Source organism: Lampetra planeri, chromosome 3 (assembly GCF_965212315.1).
Source record: "Lampetra planeri chromosome 3, kcLamPlan1.2.h2, whole genome shotgun sequence".
Taxonomy (NCBI): domain Eukaryota; kingdom Metazoa; phylum Chordata; class Hyperoartia; order Petromyzontiformes; family Petromyzontidae; genus Lampetra; species Lampetra planeri.
Window position 1 is genome coordinate 18,836,131 of NC_136109.1, and position 19,975 is coordinate 18,856,105.

Consider the following 19,975-nt stretch of genomic DNA (forward strand, 5'->3'; position numbering starts at 1 on the left):
TACAGAAGCATAATTTCATCTAATATTGAACTCGCATTTGCACCCGATACAGAACCGTACATCTCATTCAACACAGAAAACCTTTATCCAATACGGTGACCGCTCATCTCATCCGTGAGAAAACTTGTCTCATCCTATACAGGACTACAACACATTCGCTTGAATAAAAAAATATAACTTTATTTTCAATATTGTGGATTTTTTGCCTTAATGGAATATTCAAAAAGGCACACAAAAAAACGCCCATTCACCAACACATGACAGCCCCACACCTCAATAGCCCTGTGCTCTTCCAAAGGTCAAACAATGCCCACAAGGGGTTGGTGCAGCACACCAAGATCATAAGTAGTGAGCCTCGTAACTGGATGCGATCCAAGGTGGCTGGAAGGTGTCGGAACAACAAGGTGGGTCTGTGAAATAATCTGTGCATTCCTCCAAGTGTTATCATCTCAAATGCTTGCTGGGTTCTCTCTGGGAACTCCGGTTTTCTTCCACACATAGGAGAAAATGTACTCAAACATGGAATTCGTCACATTGTACGTACGACCAGCTAAAAAAGTCCTCATACTTGGGCTTTGCCGGTTAAATTAACATTTTATATTCACTATCCAAGTGGGTTTTGTCCATGCACAGTGTTGGCTTCATGAGTGCTTGGAGCTGGGATTGCCAAGATTCTCATTAAATCGGAAACCACATGAATGATCTATTTTATTCTGTGCCATCATCAACCTCGCAACACATGGATTCATCACATGTTGCCGAGACTCGTATCGAGCAGCGCTGGCGTGGTGTCGCTGACATGGCCATTATAAATTCACTGAGAGACGAAATCCAGGGCTTGAACTCCAGACCTGTGTGCCTCAACCTGGCTATTTTTTCTGTTACTTTTCTCTGTACAAGGTCTATAATGGCTGTACCTAAGACAATTCATCGGCATCATTGGGGTGCTGGGTTTGAGCCCTGTCTCTAAGGAGGACTCAATGGCTTTGTCAGACACTGAACCAGCACTTCTCCAATTCATTTCATTTGATCGGCATTAAATATTTAAGTTTTCTGGTTGAACTTCACTGCCTACTCCGTCTCTACCCCACGGCCTGCCCCTTTTTCCACCCCTTACCCTTACTCGACCCCTGCCACTGCCCCTCGTCCTTGGCCTTCCCCTGCCTCTAATTCCAACGCCTCTCACTGCTTCTACACTTTGGTCAATGTTAACAACACTTTCACCTTCATGCTTACCACTACTGCCCCCATCACCCCCAAGACTATCTTCATCCTCTCCACAACGAATATCACCACCCATAACATGAACACCATCACGACCATGACCACAATCAGGACTATGACCAGCAGCACCATGGCGACCACCATCTCCATTCACCTCAGCACCATCAACACCTCTACTTACATCAACATTGCTACCCCCATCATCCATGCTGCTCCGCTCTACAGCCTTCCTCCTACCTCTACCCCTGCCCTTTCCCCTGCCTCGGCCCCTTCCCCGAATGCTGCTCTCTCCTCCTCCATCGCTTGGCCTGGTCCCACGCCTGAAGAATTCTGAATCCTGGCACAGTAACGGAGTCGTCGCCAGAATGGCCGGAACCGTGAACGTCGCCAAGAAGCGACGACGCAGGCACGCGTAGGAAATGTCCTCCTCCCTCCTCCACTGCCGGTCTCTGGGGCCCAGCGGGCCCTGGGATTGGTGGCGGTCGAGGCAGTGGTCAGTCTGTCTCAAATTCTGTGCAGAATCCACAGCCCCGAGAGAAAATGGCAACGAATTCCCAGCACTGACACCACCCTCAATTCCTACAATGGGTGACTTTTCCTTGATAAGTGGCGCCATCGGCGACGGTGAGGAAACATGCACACGGTTGTTGTCAACATTGTTGCTGCTGCTTATGATGGCGGTTGTGGTGGTGTTGCCATTAACGTTGCTCAGTTCTCCTAGAGGAGGTTGCTGTTGTGCATGTGGTTGCTGTTGCTGCTTCTGCTGCTGGAGGAGCAGAGTTTGTCGGCGTTGGAGGAGAGTTTTGAGGGCACGGAGAGTGACGGCACAAGGTGGCAGGTAAGAACACGGAGGAGGAGTGGAAGAACGAGGCGGAAGAGGTGCAGAAAATGGAGGAGGAAACGAAAGTGGAGGGAGTGATGAGGACAGCGATGAAGTGATTGAAGACACGAGTGAAGATGTGACTGAAGGCAGTGGGTAGGATGGAGAGGGCAGCGAAGAAGCAGCCATCGAAGTGAACGAAGGTGGTGGAGAACTGACGGAAGATGGCAAAGGAGTGGCCACCAATGGCAACGAGGAAGTGACCGAGGGGAGCAATGAAGACGCCGAAGCGAGATCCGGTGAAACCAGTGAACGGCTGATTGAAGAAACGACCGCACAAGGTAGAGATGAACTCGGTGAAGAATCAACCACAGAAGACAGCAAGTTACTGGCAAAAGAAGGAGCCGCTGTAGAAGCCATCGAGGCAGTGACTGGAGAAGCCACCGAAGTAGCAAGCGGGAAACTTTCTGTGCAAGCGACTCCAGCGGTTAGTGAAGAGTCAGACGATGAGCCGTGCATGTTCAGCCGGGCCATCCAGGTTTCTATGCTGCGTTCATCACCACCATCTTCCTCATCCTCGTCATCAGCATCAGCATCATCATCATCATCATCAAGGGATGGGACCCTACCCCAACTCCACACGGAACCAGGTGTCTCGGACCGCTCGTCCCTCCCTCCAAAAAGCAACCACGCCTCCTTCAGAGCACTGGCGGCAGAGGGGGTGATGGATGCGACGGTCCTGCTGGTTGTGGAGGCGCTTCCAGATACGTGGATTGCACTGGTAGCGGGGGTTCCGGATATGAGGGTCATGCTGGCTGGGGAGGGGATTCCGAACATGCGGGCTGTACTGGATGAGGAGGATCTGGATGTGAGGGATGTGATTGCCGGAGTAGTTCCGGATATGTGGGTTTTGCAGGCAGGAGTGGTTCCAGACGCGAGGGTTGTGACTGCAGTAGTGGTTCCGGATGTGTTTGTTGCGATTGCCGGAGTGATTTCGGACGGGAGGGTTGTGGTTGCAGGAGTAGTTCTGGATATCAGGGTTGTATTGGCAGCAGTGGGGGTTGGAATAGGTGTAACTATTGGTCCGGTAGTAACCAGTGGTTTAACTGCTAGTCCTGTAGTTAGTGGTGGTGCAACTAGCAATTCTGCATTGAGTAATGAAGTAACCAGTGCCCGGGTATCGACTACCCGTGTGACTGCTGATCCTGCGGTAGCTGGTGAATAAACTAGCGGTCGGGTACCAGCCGGTGGCGTGGTAACTATCGTAGTAAATACCGCAGTAACTGATGGGCCTGGACAAACTGGTTGTCCTGATGTAATGGCTGGTCTCATAACCACCGACCTTGGGGGAACTAGAGTGATGCCACTTGCGTGTGGTATAGATCTTGCGGCAACTAGCGGCTTAACCACTGATTCTGCCGGAACATTAGACGCATTGCCTCGAGAAGAAATTACCGGTTTCCCACCAACCAACGAGAAGACCATTGTTCCTGGTTTAACCGGTGATCTAGCACTTGAAGTCGGCTTAACCACTGTTGACCCACCGCTAACTACGGACCTTAGGGGCGTGCCGTCGCTAACTAGCGAAGGAACCAGCGGCCTGGGTAGAAATAAGGTGAAGGGATGATTTGATGAATTCCCAGCGCCTAGAGAAAGAGGTTTTGGTGACCCTCCTTGTCCAATCCTGAGCGATGTAGGGGCTATAGGGGTCAGAATCACAGGCAGTGGCTGTTGGGAGATGGAGGTGGCCCGGGCAAGAAGAGCCCTCACCGACTGCCTTTGTGGGAAGCATCGCACACCGGCTGCAAAGAGACGCACAGACAAACGTGAACATTTCAGTGGAGACAAGATCTGGCCTCCTCGTGGAGCCAAGTCTCAATCAAGACTGTGATCTTGAGACCCAGTCTCCCCTCATTCAAGACTTTTGCGACCAATATAATCCATGAGAGGTGTTTTGGGCGAGATCGTGTAAATATAAAAGTGCCTGATGAGGCTGGATGTAATTCCCGGCGAAACGTCATACTCGAATTGTAAATGTTGTGGGTTTACTCTCCAACACACTGGTGTGCTGAACTAGTAACTAATTGTTATAGTTTGATTACGTGACAAACCTAATTAATTGGCTGTCGGGTGGTGACGAGTTTGACGACACATTTTTACTTACCAAATCTGACCCATAAAACCTCTATTATGGATCATTCAAGAATCTCATCCTAAAACCCCAGTCTCCAGGCCGAGAGTCTCAATGAAGACTCTGGTCCTGAGAATCGGTCTCATAGCGTGGAGTCTCAATTAAGACTGCAGTTCTGAAACCCAGATTGCTAAATAGTTGAGTTCATTCAAATATATATTTGTAAAAGGCTTACCTTGTGTCAAGGTAGCTTTTGCAGTTCTCTGTGAGAAAAAATAATCATAATTAGAAATGTGTCTAGACAAGATGAACACAACTAACACTGTTATTGAAGTAAATGGCTCTTGAAATCTTACCAGGCATGGCAGCTTTGTCATTTTGAGCCCCAATTGTTTTTCATTAATCATCCGAAGGCAGCCGACACGGTCTATTGCAAAAACCTGACACGACATTGAGAAAACAAAAAAAACACAAAAGTCAAAGTCTCTGCTCGAATGAGCACTGGTGGTGTGCGATCATTACGGCCAGTGGACAAAACATTCTCTTATATGTGTTCTCAAAGGGGGCAGAGCCATACAGAGAAATGCTGAGAAGCGCCGATCTGCACGGCTGGACCCCACCCAGAGGAAGAAACCGATTTGTGGTGGCAGTGGGTGCTGCCTGGCTGTGATATTTGACGACGATGTTATCGATGATAATGATGATGCTTGTACTGATCATGATGCTACTGGTGATCACTCTGCAGCTAATGTACCTAATGAGATGCTGCTATCTATGGTTCTGTTAATGATGAGAATTGGTCCACAACCCAGATTTAAACTCGTGACCTCATTGAGCCCCATCCAACTTAAGTGAAAACTGGCCTCACAAAGCAATGATCTCCAAACAATGCTTTTAACACAACTGCCTTTGTACTTCTGTAAGAACGGCCATTATTATCAATGAGTTGCCTTACTTCTAGGTCCACTTAGCCATGAATACCTGAAGCAGCAGCTCAAAGATGGACTTTGTATTCAGGTTGAGACGGCCCATCTTCTCTCCCAGCACGTCAGCTGTAAAGACAAGACACGATGATGATGGTGGTTGTGGTGAAAAAGGAAATTGTGGTGATTGAAATGGTTGTAATTGTGGTGATGGTGGTGATTGAAGTGGTAGTAATTGTGGTGGTAGTGGTAGCAGTGATGATTAATGAGCAATTTAAACTTCTCACCAAGGCTCCTTGACGATGTTGCTAGCTTGTGAGATTTACACACAACCGTAGCGGTCTTGCCTTTAGCAGCGGTTGCTTCCGGAGCAGCTGCTGTCTCTTCAACACTTGCCATTTCTTCAATGGTTGTTCGTTTGGCTGCTGTTTCCTGCGATTCAAATGTTGTCTGCGATTCAGGCTGTGTGTGGGAAACGGTTGCTGCCAAGTGCTTCCATTGCTTCATCTCCAGAGAGATCTTGTGATCAAGGCTGCACCCTCGACCCCTAGGACCCCGTGAACCCCGACCCCGACCGGGACCACGAGGCTCAGAAATCTGCCAGGACAAAAGGTCAAGAGTTCAAATGAACAAATATATGTCAGCCAGCAAATGAGTGTGTGAGAGAGAGTATACGAGTGACTCTTTGGTTCTTTCGGTAAAGTCACGGAGAAAGAAAATAAATCAAATAATTCCTGCCATCACGAAAGCTTTGAATCTAGTTCGTATACGAGTGAGTTAATGAGTAATTGAATTATACAACTGAGAAGATAGTTACGTTGTTTAGGCGAGCCGGTGAACGAGTGAAAAATGTATTACATGACTGAGTGAGTAAATTAATAAGTGGGGGAATTATTTAGAGTGCAAGTGAATATTTGGGCAGGGTGAGTGGGTGAGTAGCGGGCATGAGTTATTCTCACCTCTCTCAGTTGAGTCCCTTCATCGTTCTCTTGAAACGCTGATCAAACAGACAACAATCACTTAATTATTAAGCAGCGACACCCTTCACACTAAACAGGAAACATTGCAATAATTTAAAACACAATAATAATATTCACAATTAACACGTACACATTACATTTCAATCTTGACTTAAAGCTTTCGTGACTGCAGGAATTTCTAATTCTTGGGTCTGTCGGTGAAATCACGTAGATAGATTCAAGGAAAATAACAAAAAATAACAAAATACTACGACGTTTCGATCGCAACACAAACAGTCGTAGTTTTTTTGTTATTTTCTTTGAACCTATCTACGTGACTTTACCGTAAGACCCAATAATATGACATTTCAAGTTACACAAAGGTTTAAAAAGTAAATGCAAACACCGCTCAATTGATTAAACATCAAGTTTAAACATTAAAATAAAAAACTAAACAAAGTATTGTTTTTTGAGTTTAATTTTCATTAAGATATGAACACATTACTTTATCTCATGACCACATTTCACATCACATTCAAGCAGGTGGGAACCTGGATGATGTGTGGACGGGTGACTCCAAACGCAGGCCAGGAATAGGGCTGATCGGTGGCCAGAAGGCAAGCCGAGTGTAACCCCATGTACACAAGCCAAACACTCATTTACGGAACTGGCCAAACATCCCAGGATAAAGAGTATTGAGACCTCCGCAAAGCTTTCCTGGGTAGATAGCTAGCACTTGTTATTTAGCCTTTGACCTCACCGGCAGGGTCGGAGGTGGTTGGCATCACCCAAGGGTTGGGATGCAGCCACAGATCGATGCTCGGGACGCAGAGCGTCGTTTTCCTGGTTGAACTCCCCGCCGCTCCGCCCAGCAGCAGCTTTGCACGTTCATCCTGAACAAACAGAATCCACTTTTTTTAACACAACAGTCCCAAGTGATTTCCTGCTCAAGCGAGCATGGAGGTGGTATTCATCAACCGGTTTACAGCCCTGAGCCAGTGGTGGAAATTCCACGTTCCTATGGTGGGGGGAGAGTCTATCTGTAGGACAACTGTTGACTTACCCACAGTAAATAAACTCATTTATCAATAGCACTACCGTAAAATAAAATAGATGACGTTTCAGGTAATGGGCCTTTTTCACAAGAAATTTAAAGAGCAGATTGGTACTATTTTATCGACCCAGGAGGAATGGGCTGTGGTTCCTCATCACACGAGGATACACAGGCAAGCAGGAAGGCAGCCACGTGATGAGCCTGCGCCAAAAAATTGCCCAATCTCTGCGGTTCTCTATATATTAAGGTGTTATCGGCCAATTAATTAACTCGCATGTGGAAGGAAACCGGAGCACCTGAAGAAAAACCATGTGCTTTAGGAGGAAACACGATGCCATCCAGACGGAACAGGTGGAGTCCACATTTCGCTGTGCCGCCTTCTCCTGGCGGGCCAGGGTATGGCACCTTCTCGACAACGACGGCAAAGGAGTTTCACATTTGGGAGTGTTATCTCCTTATTTGTAAGCATGGGTGTTCTCCAGGTACTCTGGTCTCATGCAACGCAAAACAAAACACTAAATAAAAACTAAATTAGTGGAACATCCCAGTGTAGGTCACTCCTGAAGGAGTCTTGAGACTCAGTGAGGCTCTCCTGAACAAAGGACATCGTGTTGCATTACGACGACCACCACTAACGTTATGAACACAACATACGCAACCGCGGATAGGTGTACCTCGTGGTGTCGCGATGCACTTTTTCGTTTGTTCGAAGCATCCACCACGTCGTCAACCTCTTCAGCATCAACATCGCTGTCGGACCGCATTTCAACAGATGATGATGGCGATAACGGTGGCGATAGCGAGGATGACAGCGAAGACGGTGGTGGAGATGGTGGCGGAGTGGAGATTGTGTAGGCGCTTCGATGCCTCTTCCACCGTGTTTTCCGCCCTCCTGCTCGGCGTATTTTGACTGCAGGTATCTCCTCCCCGTCCAGACTCGGCGAAGCGGAATTCTTGCGCTTCCTCGACGATGGATCAACTCTGAGAGACTGAGATACACGCAAGGAGACAGGGAGCTTTGATGGCTAGGATTGGTGGATCACACAGATCTATAAAACTCCCCGATGTGCTTGGGCAATAAGGTGGATATGGGATGGCGGCACAAGTGGGCTGATGAACAGAGACACAGATACAGACTTATCTCGAATTCTTTATATTTAAGTGTACGGCTGATTTTGTTTGATCTATAAGCATATATAAAAATAAATAAGCTTACAACATGTCAGCTTCCCATATTTGTCTCTCCACATAAAATATAAAAGGCTTACTTACATACTCCATCGGCCCAACAGCCTTCTGGGAATGCTCAACTTCAGCAGCATTGATTTAGTACAAGCAAACTCGGTTTCGACATACAGTGTATCATCAGCAGAGCCAGGCTTGCTTGAAACAAATGCTAGTGAACTGCCAGCAGTGGTTCCCAGAAGGCCGTTGGGCCAATGAATTGTGCAAGGAATACTTTAATTTGTTAGTGGAGATACAGATGTATGAAGGAGAATCGTCCCCTAATCTGGATTCTCCACAACAAACGCGTATTATTATTTTGTGTTACGCAAGTATATTTGTGTTTGTGTACGTGCGGTGTGATGCAAGTAACACTTCAACGAGATAACAAAGCTCATGAAAGGCAAGAACAAGATGTTAACTACCTTGCTTGGTATACAGGCCATGGGTTCGATTCCGACCCTAACATCTGTATATTGGAGTTTGCATTTTATCCCTGTGGTCACGTGGATTCTTCTCCAGGTCATCCGGATATTCCCTCCACATTTAGAAACATGCATTTTAGAGTATTTGACTGCTATACATCTACACATGATAAGCCACTTCGTTGAGCTATCATTTGTGGCTAGGTCGCTTCTGAAGAAGAGCTGCGCTATAAACATGGTGGCCCGAACTCGATTCCCGCTCACGGCCAACACCAGTGACAACTGTCTGAACCAGTTCTGGGCCTCCCCTAGGTCAACTCTGCCTCAAATGAGTACCTGGTATGGCATGTAAACATCGCCACTAAGGTGACAATGGCGGCCGGGCGTGGTGCTGGCCACCCACCCCTTCTTGTGCCTTACCAGCCTTCATTAGGTGCTCGCTTGCAGCACTTGCCCCAAGTCTGTTCAAGGCTATATACGTGTATATTTGTATGTGTAGCTTGCGACCCGCACTTGTTTCTCGTTCAGTCTCTTCCACCTCTTGGAGCACTGACTGTTGCTGCGTGTCCCTAAGGCCTTTGCGACGGCAGACCACTGACCTAAAGACGCGCACACAACCAACACACACACACACGACATAAAACTCGCTCGGTATTAAACAAAATAACAAATACTTAAACAGGGCACAATGTGTTCTTGGAATCTCGTGATCATCGTCAAAGTGATTTCCTGCTCAAATGAGCGTCTGGGAGGCGCTCATCTCCTGTTTACAGCCCTGAGCCAACGGCAGATCCTCCACATTCCTATGCCAGGGACGAGTATTTCCAAAGGACAATCGCTGTTGAATTCCACGCCAAGCGGTACAAATTTGATCGACGCTCGAGGAAAGATGGGCCCAGTCAACCCCCATTTAGAATGTTTTATTAAAACCTCAGGATTTCTAGCCACCGACTCTACCGCTGAGCTAATTGGGCAGCAGGGCGCATAAGAACAAATATCGTAACACACAACAAACATAACATCACGATAAGATTTGGCAAGGGGTCTCAGGGGTCAAATTTCCAGACTGGCACCACAGAGATCCTGGATATTTTCATTGTTTTACGTCTAACTGTACAATCGGTGTAATGTCACGAAAGAGATGATTAATCTGGAAGAATAGCGCAATCCCCACCGTGACAGACACTGGCTCGTTGAAGAACATCTCACAAAACTACTTCTGAAATTCCTTCAAGTGACTTTGCATCCACACTTGGAAGGGGAAGGGAGGGCATCACTTTTCCAAATGCCATGTTATCGAGTAAAGTTTCATGTTTCTGCAACTTAATTTGTAATTGTACTATGATTAGTTTCGGGATAATCTGCCCGAGCCGACTTTGGTTGCAGAGAGTTCATTATTTGACTTGCGTTTGTGCAGTGTTTTTTTGACTTCTCATGTGAGACGGTTGTTTTTTCTTTACGTTCTGATTTCCAATTGCTTCGTTGCTGTACTTTATTTTGTTTGTGTTGCTTTTGTCATCGTGGTGACCCAGGTTACTCTTGCAAGCGAGACTCAATCTGGTCGCTTGAGTTCTCACCTGGTTAAACAGATTAAACTTGAAAACAACTGTTCCTTAGTCTGTAGCGGGTGATACGCTGCTACCCTGTGGCAGTTCTGAATGAACACAGAGTTGTCCTGTGGTGCTGAATGCAAATTTGAGGGTATATAAAGAAATGGCACGATAATTACAACAAACACATAAACATGACAAAACCATAAGCACATAAATAGTTAGAAAACACAAAACAAATGTCACAGGGTGAACATAAATGCAACACAATAATCATAAACACAACAATACAAACAAAAACAAAATATGGAAAATGTAAATAACACAGCAAATACACACACAGCACAGGAAACATAAACAAAGTCCACTAAACATAAATACATCGCTATACACAAAGAGGACTCAATAAACAAAAACACAACACAGCAAGCAAGCAAACAACACGGTTGACATGAACCAGAATACGTAAAACACAGAAATAAACACAAATACACCACAGTAAAGATAAAAACAACAAGACAACCCCAACATCCGCGCAGCACTTCACCACGCGTAACCATGGCAAGCCCTCACCGGGTCCATGAATGTTGACAAGGCTCTGCAGGTTCTTATCTTCAACGGTGCTCCACATACCCTTGGCAAGACCGTTGGCGAGGCAGTTCACGTATCTAACATCATCACCACCACAATGTCATCATCGTCATCATCAAAAACTGCAACAGCAGCAGTTTCACCAAAACCACTTTCATTTTCAGCAACAGCAGCAACTTCATCACGAACAACATCATCAATTTTGAACGCAATTGTTTAAATCAGCGGCACCGTAAACATTACCATCAACATCATCAGCAACAGCATCATTCACAGTGTAATCAGTATTGTAATAAACTTAAAAACGAGGTGGATGATGAGGTGGACAATTATGAGATGATTCTGTAAATAACGTAGCTGCGGCTGCTGGTGGTGATGATGGTGATGATGGTGAATTGTCATCACCTCTCTCTGCATTGCACATCCGTGCGTTCAGGAACTTCTTGGGCAACGAGACACCAACGATCGCCGAAACGCTCGACGGCACGCAGCAGCAGCTGTCACCAACAGCACAGGGTCGAGCACACCACAGAGTAAACCAAACTGTAATCAACTACACTGCAGGGTCAACCACACTGCTGGCAAAACCACACTACAGGGTCAAAGACTCCGTGGGTCAACCACACAATAATTAACCACATCACAGAATCAACGACACCACAGGGCCAACCACACCACAGGGTCAACCACACCACAGGGTCAACCACACCTGAAAGGGGTTCAACACACACCACAAAGAGTCATCCACATGACCGTGGGTTAACCGCACCATAGGTCAACCACTCACATCGTCCTCAGGCGAGCTCCAGGTCCCCTGGCGGCGCCCAGGCTTCAGCACGTTATTCCAGTGACCGCTGAGCTGAGCGGGGCTTCTGCCATCCATGAAGAACGCAACTGGAAAAACCACAAGCACACACCCATACGTACACCCATACGTACACCCTACGTGCAGACTACACATGGACAGCCCCAACACACTGTTGGGCTAAGTGTTGTTAGCGAGCACCTATGAAGACCAACGTGGTGCACGAGGGGGCGGTATGCCCAGCACCAGGCCTGGCCGCCTTTGTCTCTCCAGTGCTGATGTTCACTCACCGCATTAGATACTCATTTAAAGCTGAGTCGACCGAGGTAAGGCCTATGGCGGGTTCATATATTCATCACTGATCTTGGCCGTGAGCGGGAATTGAACTCGGACTGGATTCGTAGCCCTATGTGCTAACCACTGTGCCACCTCTGACGAGTACAGGAACACGCACACACAGACTGCATACGCACAGACCAGGCGACAGGACTCGTGAGTGGCTCATAATTGGAATATTGCGAGTTCAAATCCTGGTTGGGGGCCTATCAAATTCGTACCAAAATGTGGGGAAGTCAACAGTGGTTGCCCTATGATAAAAGTTGCTGCCCCTGCTATAGGAATGTGGAATTTCAACCACTGGTTCAAGGTTACAAACGGAGGATAAGCGCTGGAGCCTTAACTCTCATTTGAGCAGGAAATTACTTTGACGGTGTATTCATACAACTAGGCAGTTTCGAATTCATAACAATATGATTTTGGATTTCCAAGGACAATAACCGATTTTATTTCCCTCCAGAACTTTGAATAATTTACCTGTGAATGGTCAAGTGAACAGTTCAGTGAGTGGGCGAGTGAGTAAGTGTGTGAGTGAGTGGGTGACTGTGCGAGTGATTGAGAGAGTGAGCGAGCAAGTCTCACAGCGGGTGGATGAGTGGGTGAGTGTGCGAGTGGTTGAGAGTGAGCAAACGACTCTCGCTGTGGGTGAAGGGGATCTGTACCCCTATCGGCATGAGTGTGTGAATGCGAGTGGATGAGAGTGTGCGAGCGAATCTCACTGCGGGTGAAGGGGATGTGTTCCCCGATCCGCATGGCCTCAACCAGCTGGGTGAGCGCTTCGTTCTCTCCCTCGGTCCACTCCTTGCGTCGGAACGCGTGGTTCGTCGTCTGAAACCGACTCAAGCACTGGAACGCCGTGCGATTGGTCTGAAAGGAAGAGGAGAGACGGGGAGAACGTGATGAGAAAAGGGTGGGGGGGGGGAAAGTCCTAGATACAGCCCTTGTGAATCTCTTGAAAGAGAGATACCAGGACCTAGGGCTTGAATACAGAACCTCTGTGGTGCGAGCTCAGTGACTCTGACAACTATTTTGATGTTCTCGTGTGAGACATCAACATAGATACACCCTAACCAAGGGCTTGACAAAGAAACACCCATAACTCGGTCTTGAACCCAGAATCTCAGAAGTGCTGGCTCATCAGAATCTGAATATTGATTTATACTGGAGGAATCCGAAGAGCTGTAAATCTCTTTTTCACAGCTATCCAATAACTAGTTCTTGAACCTAGGACCTCCACAGAACAGGTTCAGCGTATCTAACACACCCATAATGACTTTTAACCCCCGACCCCCCTGCTCCGTCGAGTGTTCATGGCTACCCCGAGCCTGCTTGCGATGTCGCCCCATGCGTTGTGCCCGTGCTGCGTGACGAGCTTGTGCAGGGCCTTGTCCTCGTGGCTCTGCCAACTCGTCGCGTTCACGCCCGGGTGCAGAGAGTACCTCCAGAACTTCTCCACCTCCGTGGGGCTGCGCTTGCCTGCCATCTGTTCTGCCCCGCGGGGTCAAACACACACATCATCATTCGCTCAAAATACTGTCTCTGAAAGGTCCACAGGGCTGGTAGATGTGAACGTGGTTTTTGTGTTTGATTTTTTTGTGTGTGACAAAACTGAATTTGTGTGTGCGCTCGTTCTTGGCATAATTAAGGAATATAAAAACTCACGTCAAAATTTGCGATTTTGAGCCAATCGTGGCGGTCGTCCTTGGCGCCCAGAAGTTCATTTTCAGGGAGGTTTCTGCAACGAAGAGGAAATAATCATCACCGTCATCATTAGCCACATTACCATCATCATCAGTAGAAACATCGTCATAAGCAGCAGCACCAGAAACAACATCATCATCACTATGAGCAGCATCTTTAGAATTCCATGGTTGCTAAGTATGCGCACAATGATCGTGAAAAACACTGAACTAGCACCTATAATAACATATGTTCAAGCACTGGGGTACGGGTCTCTTTCTCTCTTTCTGGATTAATAACGGCCATGTTAGGTTTCTAATAGTCATGGAAGAGACACTGAGCGAGCAAAATTGAGATCCTGATTTCAAGCCCTGGGTCCGAGTGTCTCTCTTTCTCTCTTACTGGGTTAATAATGGTCATGTCAGGTTAGTACAAGCCACGTCAAACACTGAGTCAGCACCACTAAGATTCAGGCTTTTGACTCTGGGTATGGGTGCTTCTCTGTCTTTATGAGTAAATAATGGTTGTGTGAGATATGAAGTCAGAATCGCTGAAGCTCTGAAATTAAGCCCTCGTTTTTGGTATCTCTCTCTCTCTCTGAGGGACTTCAACATTGGCTGTATCAGGTTCTCAGTGGTGTCACACATGCCAATAAGACAAAGGTCCTCAGTTCAAGCCCTGAATGTGGTTGTCTGTTGAGGTGCTCATCACGGGTGTGTCAGGTGCATAATGGACATGCAAGAGAAACAAAATAAGCACTGCTGAGGTCCAAAGTCAAGCCGTGAATCTGGGTGTTTCTCTCCCTCCGCGGGTTCATTACAGATGTTAGGTCCATAATGGCCGTGCCACGCAGACATTGAATAACTCGATGTCTCTGTCCCACTCACTTCACTCTGTTTATATCCTGTTTCATGAGGTCGATGGAGCTGATAATCGCCGACTTGTCTTCATCTTCCCCCATTCTCTCCATTTTCACCTCTGTGGTGTTGAGCCTGAGCATAAGCAGATGCAGAAAGACATATACATTGTATGCCAAGTCGACTTAGTGTATGTGCTTATTTCATTTGGCATCAACGTAGGGTACTTTGCATCACACAACTCTCTACGCTTTGTCAATCCGTCAATCAACTGGCAGATAAACGCCTTCCCTTGCTGTATCAGTCAGAGGAGTTTGTTTGATTAGACTTCACCACACTGTGCAGTGCTGTTAATGAAGGGGAAGGCCCAAGATTGATTGAGATACCACCAGCCATTGATGTGAGTCGTGGCCAGAAATCAAACTCAGGCAGTGGAGTTATTAGCACAGTGCACCAACCACTGTACCACCACTCCCCCAGCTTCACATAGTATTTCGAACATAGGTCAAGGTCAAAAAGCCATCAGGGCCAATGTTATCAATCCACCACATCTTGCCATCAATTAATTCCTTCTGCCAGATTCTGCAGCTGTTACGAAGTCGAGATCTGTGTTCCATGCATCGCTCTACCATCTCACTACCACCATCTGGCTTTAGTTTATACCTTAAGCAGTTAATGCATCCTTCAAAGACTTATCTTAGCAGGCATCACCACGAACATCTGGTTTAAACGCTATAGGGTTATTGCTACATCATGGTATTCAATGTTGAAACAAAATGTATATCAGTGACAACACGAGCGCTCCACAATGATGCACATGACTGTGTTTTATTGATGTCTCTTTCTTAAAACCAAAGCTTCAAACCCATGTGACACAGCCTAAGATGGGCAACCTAGATGAGTAGCTAATAGAAAAGAGTCATATGCTGTTTCGGTGCAGTATGTGTATATAAAAATATATTGAACTTCTTTCGCACTGTACATATCCAGCCGTGCTAATCGGAGGTGCAGGGGAAGGACAACAAACTAAACATAAAAAGCAGTTCGAGTTGACAAGAAAGGGTACCTCACCTGGTAACCAAGGGCTGTAATCGGCGCTGCAGTGAATCCATCAGCACTGCTTGTTTTAAAGACTCCTTCTCTCGTTCAGTCCCTGAGGATGATAAAGACAAACATCATGCAAAGCCTGAGACCCAGTCATCTACACCTGAGCTTCAAAAAGTTCTGAAAGCCAGTTGTAAGATATTGATGCTGCAATTTAGTCTCAATCAAAACTCATTCAGAAACTTGCTCTCAAGATACTGATCCTGAAAGTCTGTCTCAATAAATTATTCCTGAAACCTGATCTTTTGGGAGTCAAACCCAGTCTTAAGACACCGATTTGGAAACTCTGTCTCAAAACACAGATACTCAAGCCAAGTCTCTAAAAGCTGAGTCTCACTTGAGACTTCGAACCCGAGTCCCTGTCTCAAGACACTGTATCGTGAATTTAATTACATCGACGGAGATCATAAGCATTGAAGTCCTTGTGTCCGCAGGAAGTCATGTTTTTCGTCTCAGGATTATCTGGAGGCCCCAGTCCGGAAGTAGCATCCCGGAAGTAAGGTTTCAGAAAACTGCCAAGGCGGATGTGTTTTTGGGCTGAGCGGACCATTCCGCTGGCAAGGTCCCTGTCCAAGGATTCACGCTTTAGCGCCTCCTGTGTTGATTTTAAACAAACACAAGCGCATACACATGTGGACATACACATGTATACAAACATTCAGCACCATGATCATCAGTATCATCATTATTACTATCACTATCACCCTCATGTCTCATTGTAGGCCGACTCACACTAAAATTATGTCCAACTCCAAGCTGACTCTCACCACCAGTGTCAGACCAGCTTATTAACACCATGCATTTTACAATGTCTGTCTCGTTTGTAATATATCTTGTGTTTTTTCTTTCTCATTTGTACTGTATAATTGGTAGTCCTGTTTATTCGACCTTGTGTGTAGTCCATATTATTTGTACGGTCTTGTCTGCACTGCCTCTGTCAGCTGTGCTGTTTTATCAGATGCCTTAAATATTTTTTCAAAAAAAATTTGCATGGACTATTATTGAGTTTCACACGCCCAATCCATTGTATGTATTTGGAACACAATACATTCCAATAAATGTACTAATTACGACAAGCCTTGCTAAACATCTATAGCTGTATAATAACAATAGTCTTATTTAATACTGATAAATATTTATTCTCACCCGTAAACTCAACGCACAAATGTGTAACCCACTCACTACTTGCTCACTCTCTCCGCTGCGGACTGGCCAACCTCACGGTAGACTCAAATGCAAACCTGCTGGTCCCAGTTCTGCTGCAAGAGCCCATCAAGGTCCTGGAGTCGCTCCTGCAAAAGCTGCTGGTAGAGGAGGTTGATGGAGAGGCACGTGGGTGCATCCTGGGATAGCAAACCATCATCCTCGTCACTTGAGTCAGAGCCTGCATCCACTTCCTGCAGGAGACACGCCAACTTTATATAAGAGGCCACGACACTTCTTGCATCAAGCCACATCCATTTTGAATCTGTCTTTCATCTTTCTGCCAGTATCTGAAAATATCATGGAGGCTCAATAGGGGGGATCATCTACATCTGGTGTCCCAAGATACCATGCATGGGACCACTGGGTTAGCCTTCTGGGAGGGCAGGTTCTGTTTCCAGATTGGTGAAGTCTGTGACATCATGTAGCAGGCTGAGGATGAGGTATGATGGCTGGTGAACAGAATATAAAAAATATTCTGGCCTCCATTACATCCATGACAGCGATGTGATAAAAGTCCTGTGCACAGCTTTGTTTAGATGATTGTTAGTGTCGATGAGAGACGTGCTGGCCAGGTCAGCCTTGTTTACAGTCTGGGTTTGTCAGTTTCGACACTAGCGAGTCATGTAAACACAGCTCTATAGTCCATCCTTGATCAACCATGTCCATGTTTTTCTTAAATAAAATCACAATCTGAAAACACACAACTCTTCTCGAGAAGTTATATACATTGGCTGTGTAAAAACGTCAGATGCTTATACATCGCAATAGTACGCTTTGCAGCGATGTCAAATCGACACACTTGACCGTACCTATAAAGTCTTTCCTCATGCACTAAGCTTTTAGCCTGTACTCTTTGGTTCTTTCGGTAAAGTCACGTAGGTAGAAATAAAATAAAACAAATTACGACGTTTCGATCGCAACACAAGCAATCTTCATCAGGTGAGACAACCACAGCAAGACAACTGCTGAAGTGGGCGAGACAGCTGCCGTGGCAAGAGGTCAAATAGGCAAGAAAGGGGGAGGCAAGGGGGGAGAGATAGGGAGGGGGAAGCTGCGCGCTAGGAGGAGAAGTGCGGCTGGGGGGGGGCCTGTGTTAGCCTGTGTTAGAAAGCCCAGGACACGCAGCCTAGGTACGCTGCGATTGGAGAATATCACCGTTTTCCTTTAAAGACTCACCCCCACCTGCAGTTGATGCAGAGTGACATTTGTGGCATCAAAATCGGAAATCCTTTGCAGGAAATCTGGAAAAAAACATTGGCATGTAATTATTCATGATACAAGGATGTTCATAATGGCCTTAAGATAAATACTCAGCCAGCACTCCTGAGCTCCTAGGATGAGCTCCTAAGTATTACGTATGGGTATCTCCAACTTTCATAATGGCTTCAATACGGATCTTAGTCACCCAAAACTAACCCAGCTGGTATTGTGTTTAATGTCTCAGTATGGTTACCAATTCTTTACAAAATAAGCTCTTAAATCAGGGACATCAAAGACAACAAATGAAAATAAAATCGGTTCTTGCATGTATAAATAATTTCAGTGACAAGAGAATTAATCTTAATACAATTGTTCTTTGTTAAACGATGTCTATCTAGCGATGATTATCAATGGCCAACAATTGTTTAAATAAATGACATCTATCATAAGAGGAGACCAATGTTAATATGCTCCCTCGTAGTTGAAGCCTCAACCAAATGGAGGTAAATGTTCTCAATTAGCTCTCACCTGGTTCGGATATTTTCACAAATTATACAACCTCCAGTTAAATTCATCGTAATAACACATACGGGGTAGGGTATCATTTTGTAGGTAAGTACGAACCGTTTTCAAAAGTATAACTTCATTAAGGAGTAAGTCATTGGTTTGACACATACACAACATTGAATGCACCTATATCCCAGCATGGATAAAGGTCAGTTAAACTGGAACGGTGATCTTTAATTAACATTTACCCCTTATCACGAAAGGCCGACACGTCATTTTCTACCTGAATTACTGTTCTAATCGGTTTACATACTGTGCCCAAATGTACAGATTCATTTTAACGATTATACGAATGATTAACCACAACTTTAAAATGTCTGAAATCTACGTCCACACTCGTTAAACTGTCCTTACACCATAGGCGACGAGGATAACGGGAAATGAATCACAGTGGGATCTTACCTGGTTAACGGAGCTAAATCGTTGAAAAGGGGCCCCACATACGATACACACACATATCTTTAAAAGCACGACTTTTTCATCCCATACAAAAAAAGCACCACATAGCAACCGAATACAACTTTAAATGTACGTGTAAGCGCTCACCCCGGTTATACAAACAATAATCTACTGTTTTTAAATATCCGGGTTAAAAAAAAAAAAGACCGTAGATCCACACCCGACTGGGCCTACCTGTTCCGCCGCCCTCCTCGCGCGTTTCCTCGCAGGAGTCACTAGTCGAGCCCGGCTCGCTCCCCGAGCTGTCGATACGGACGCCTCTCTCGAGCAGCGACCGCTCGATGGCCTCGATCTCGCGCCTGATCCGCTCCCTCTCCTCGGCTGCCTGCTGGTAAGACATTTCGTTTACCACGGCGGAGGGGGAAATGTCGAAGTTGTTGTTGTTGTTGTCGCTCTTCGCTATCGGCAAAGCAGCGAGCGCCGCTGGCCGCTGAGCCGGCCCGGGTCGCCTCGAGGCCGCCGCCCTCCGCTGTGGATGGGGGTAGGGGGGGGGCGGTGTTGGCAGTGGCACGCGATTTTAATTTTGTTCAAGCTTGTGTCTATAGTATGGAACTTTTTTCGTGATTTATTATTTAATTTATATTATTATTTCTATTATTTATTTTTAGTTATTTTTATTTTTTACCTACGTGACTTTACCGAAACAAACTAATGGGACCTTTTTGTTGCTCTTGCTGCTGCTGCTGCCAGTATCAATGTATGAACAAAATGAAATAAGAATACAACAAGATTTTGATTTAAAGCTTTCGTGACTGCAGGGATTCGTATTATTGGTTCTTTCGGTAAAGTCACGTAGAAGGGAAATAATTAATAGTAAAAATATAAAATAATAAAAATTCTCACGTTTCGACTGCAACACA

General features: G+C 46.0%; 1 protein-coding gene across 1 annotated transcript; it reads right to left on the reverse strand.

The window, feature by feature from the left end:
- Positions 1-159: 159 nt before the first annotated feature.
- Positions 160-19,589, reverse strand: LOC144739749 (uncharacterized). The gene is made up of 21 exons (XM_078622654.1): positions 19,290-19,589; positions 18,072-18,130; positions 16,925-17,080; positions 16,077-16,278; positions 15,651-15,732; positions 14,610-14,714; positions 13,705-13,777; positions 13,361-13,525; positions 12,762-12,909; positions 11,689-11,795; positions 11,307-11,398; positions 10,884-10,978; positions 9,274-9,359; positions 7,786-8,100; positions 6,818-6,950; positions 6,058-6,095; positions 5,386-5,695; positions 5,157-5,227; positions 4,532-4,615; positions 4,411-4,438; positions 160-3,846 (listed from the first exon to the last, which is right to left on the reverse strand). Exons 1-21 carry the CDS (start codon positions 19,453-19,455, stop codon positions 1,037-1,039), a joined length of 5,325 nt encoding a protein of 1,774 aa, XP_078478780.1. The 5' UTR covers positions 19,456-19,589; the 3' UTR covers positions 160-1,036.
- Between the last annotated feature and the right edge of the window lie 386 nt (positions 19,590-19,975).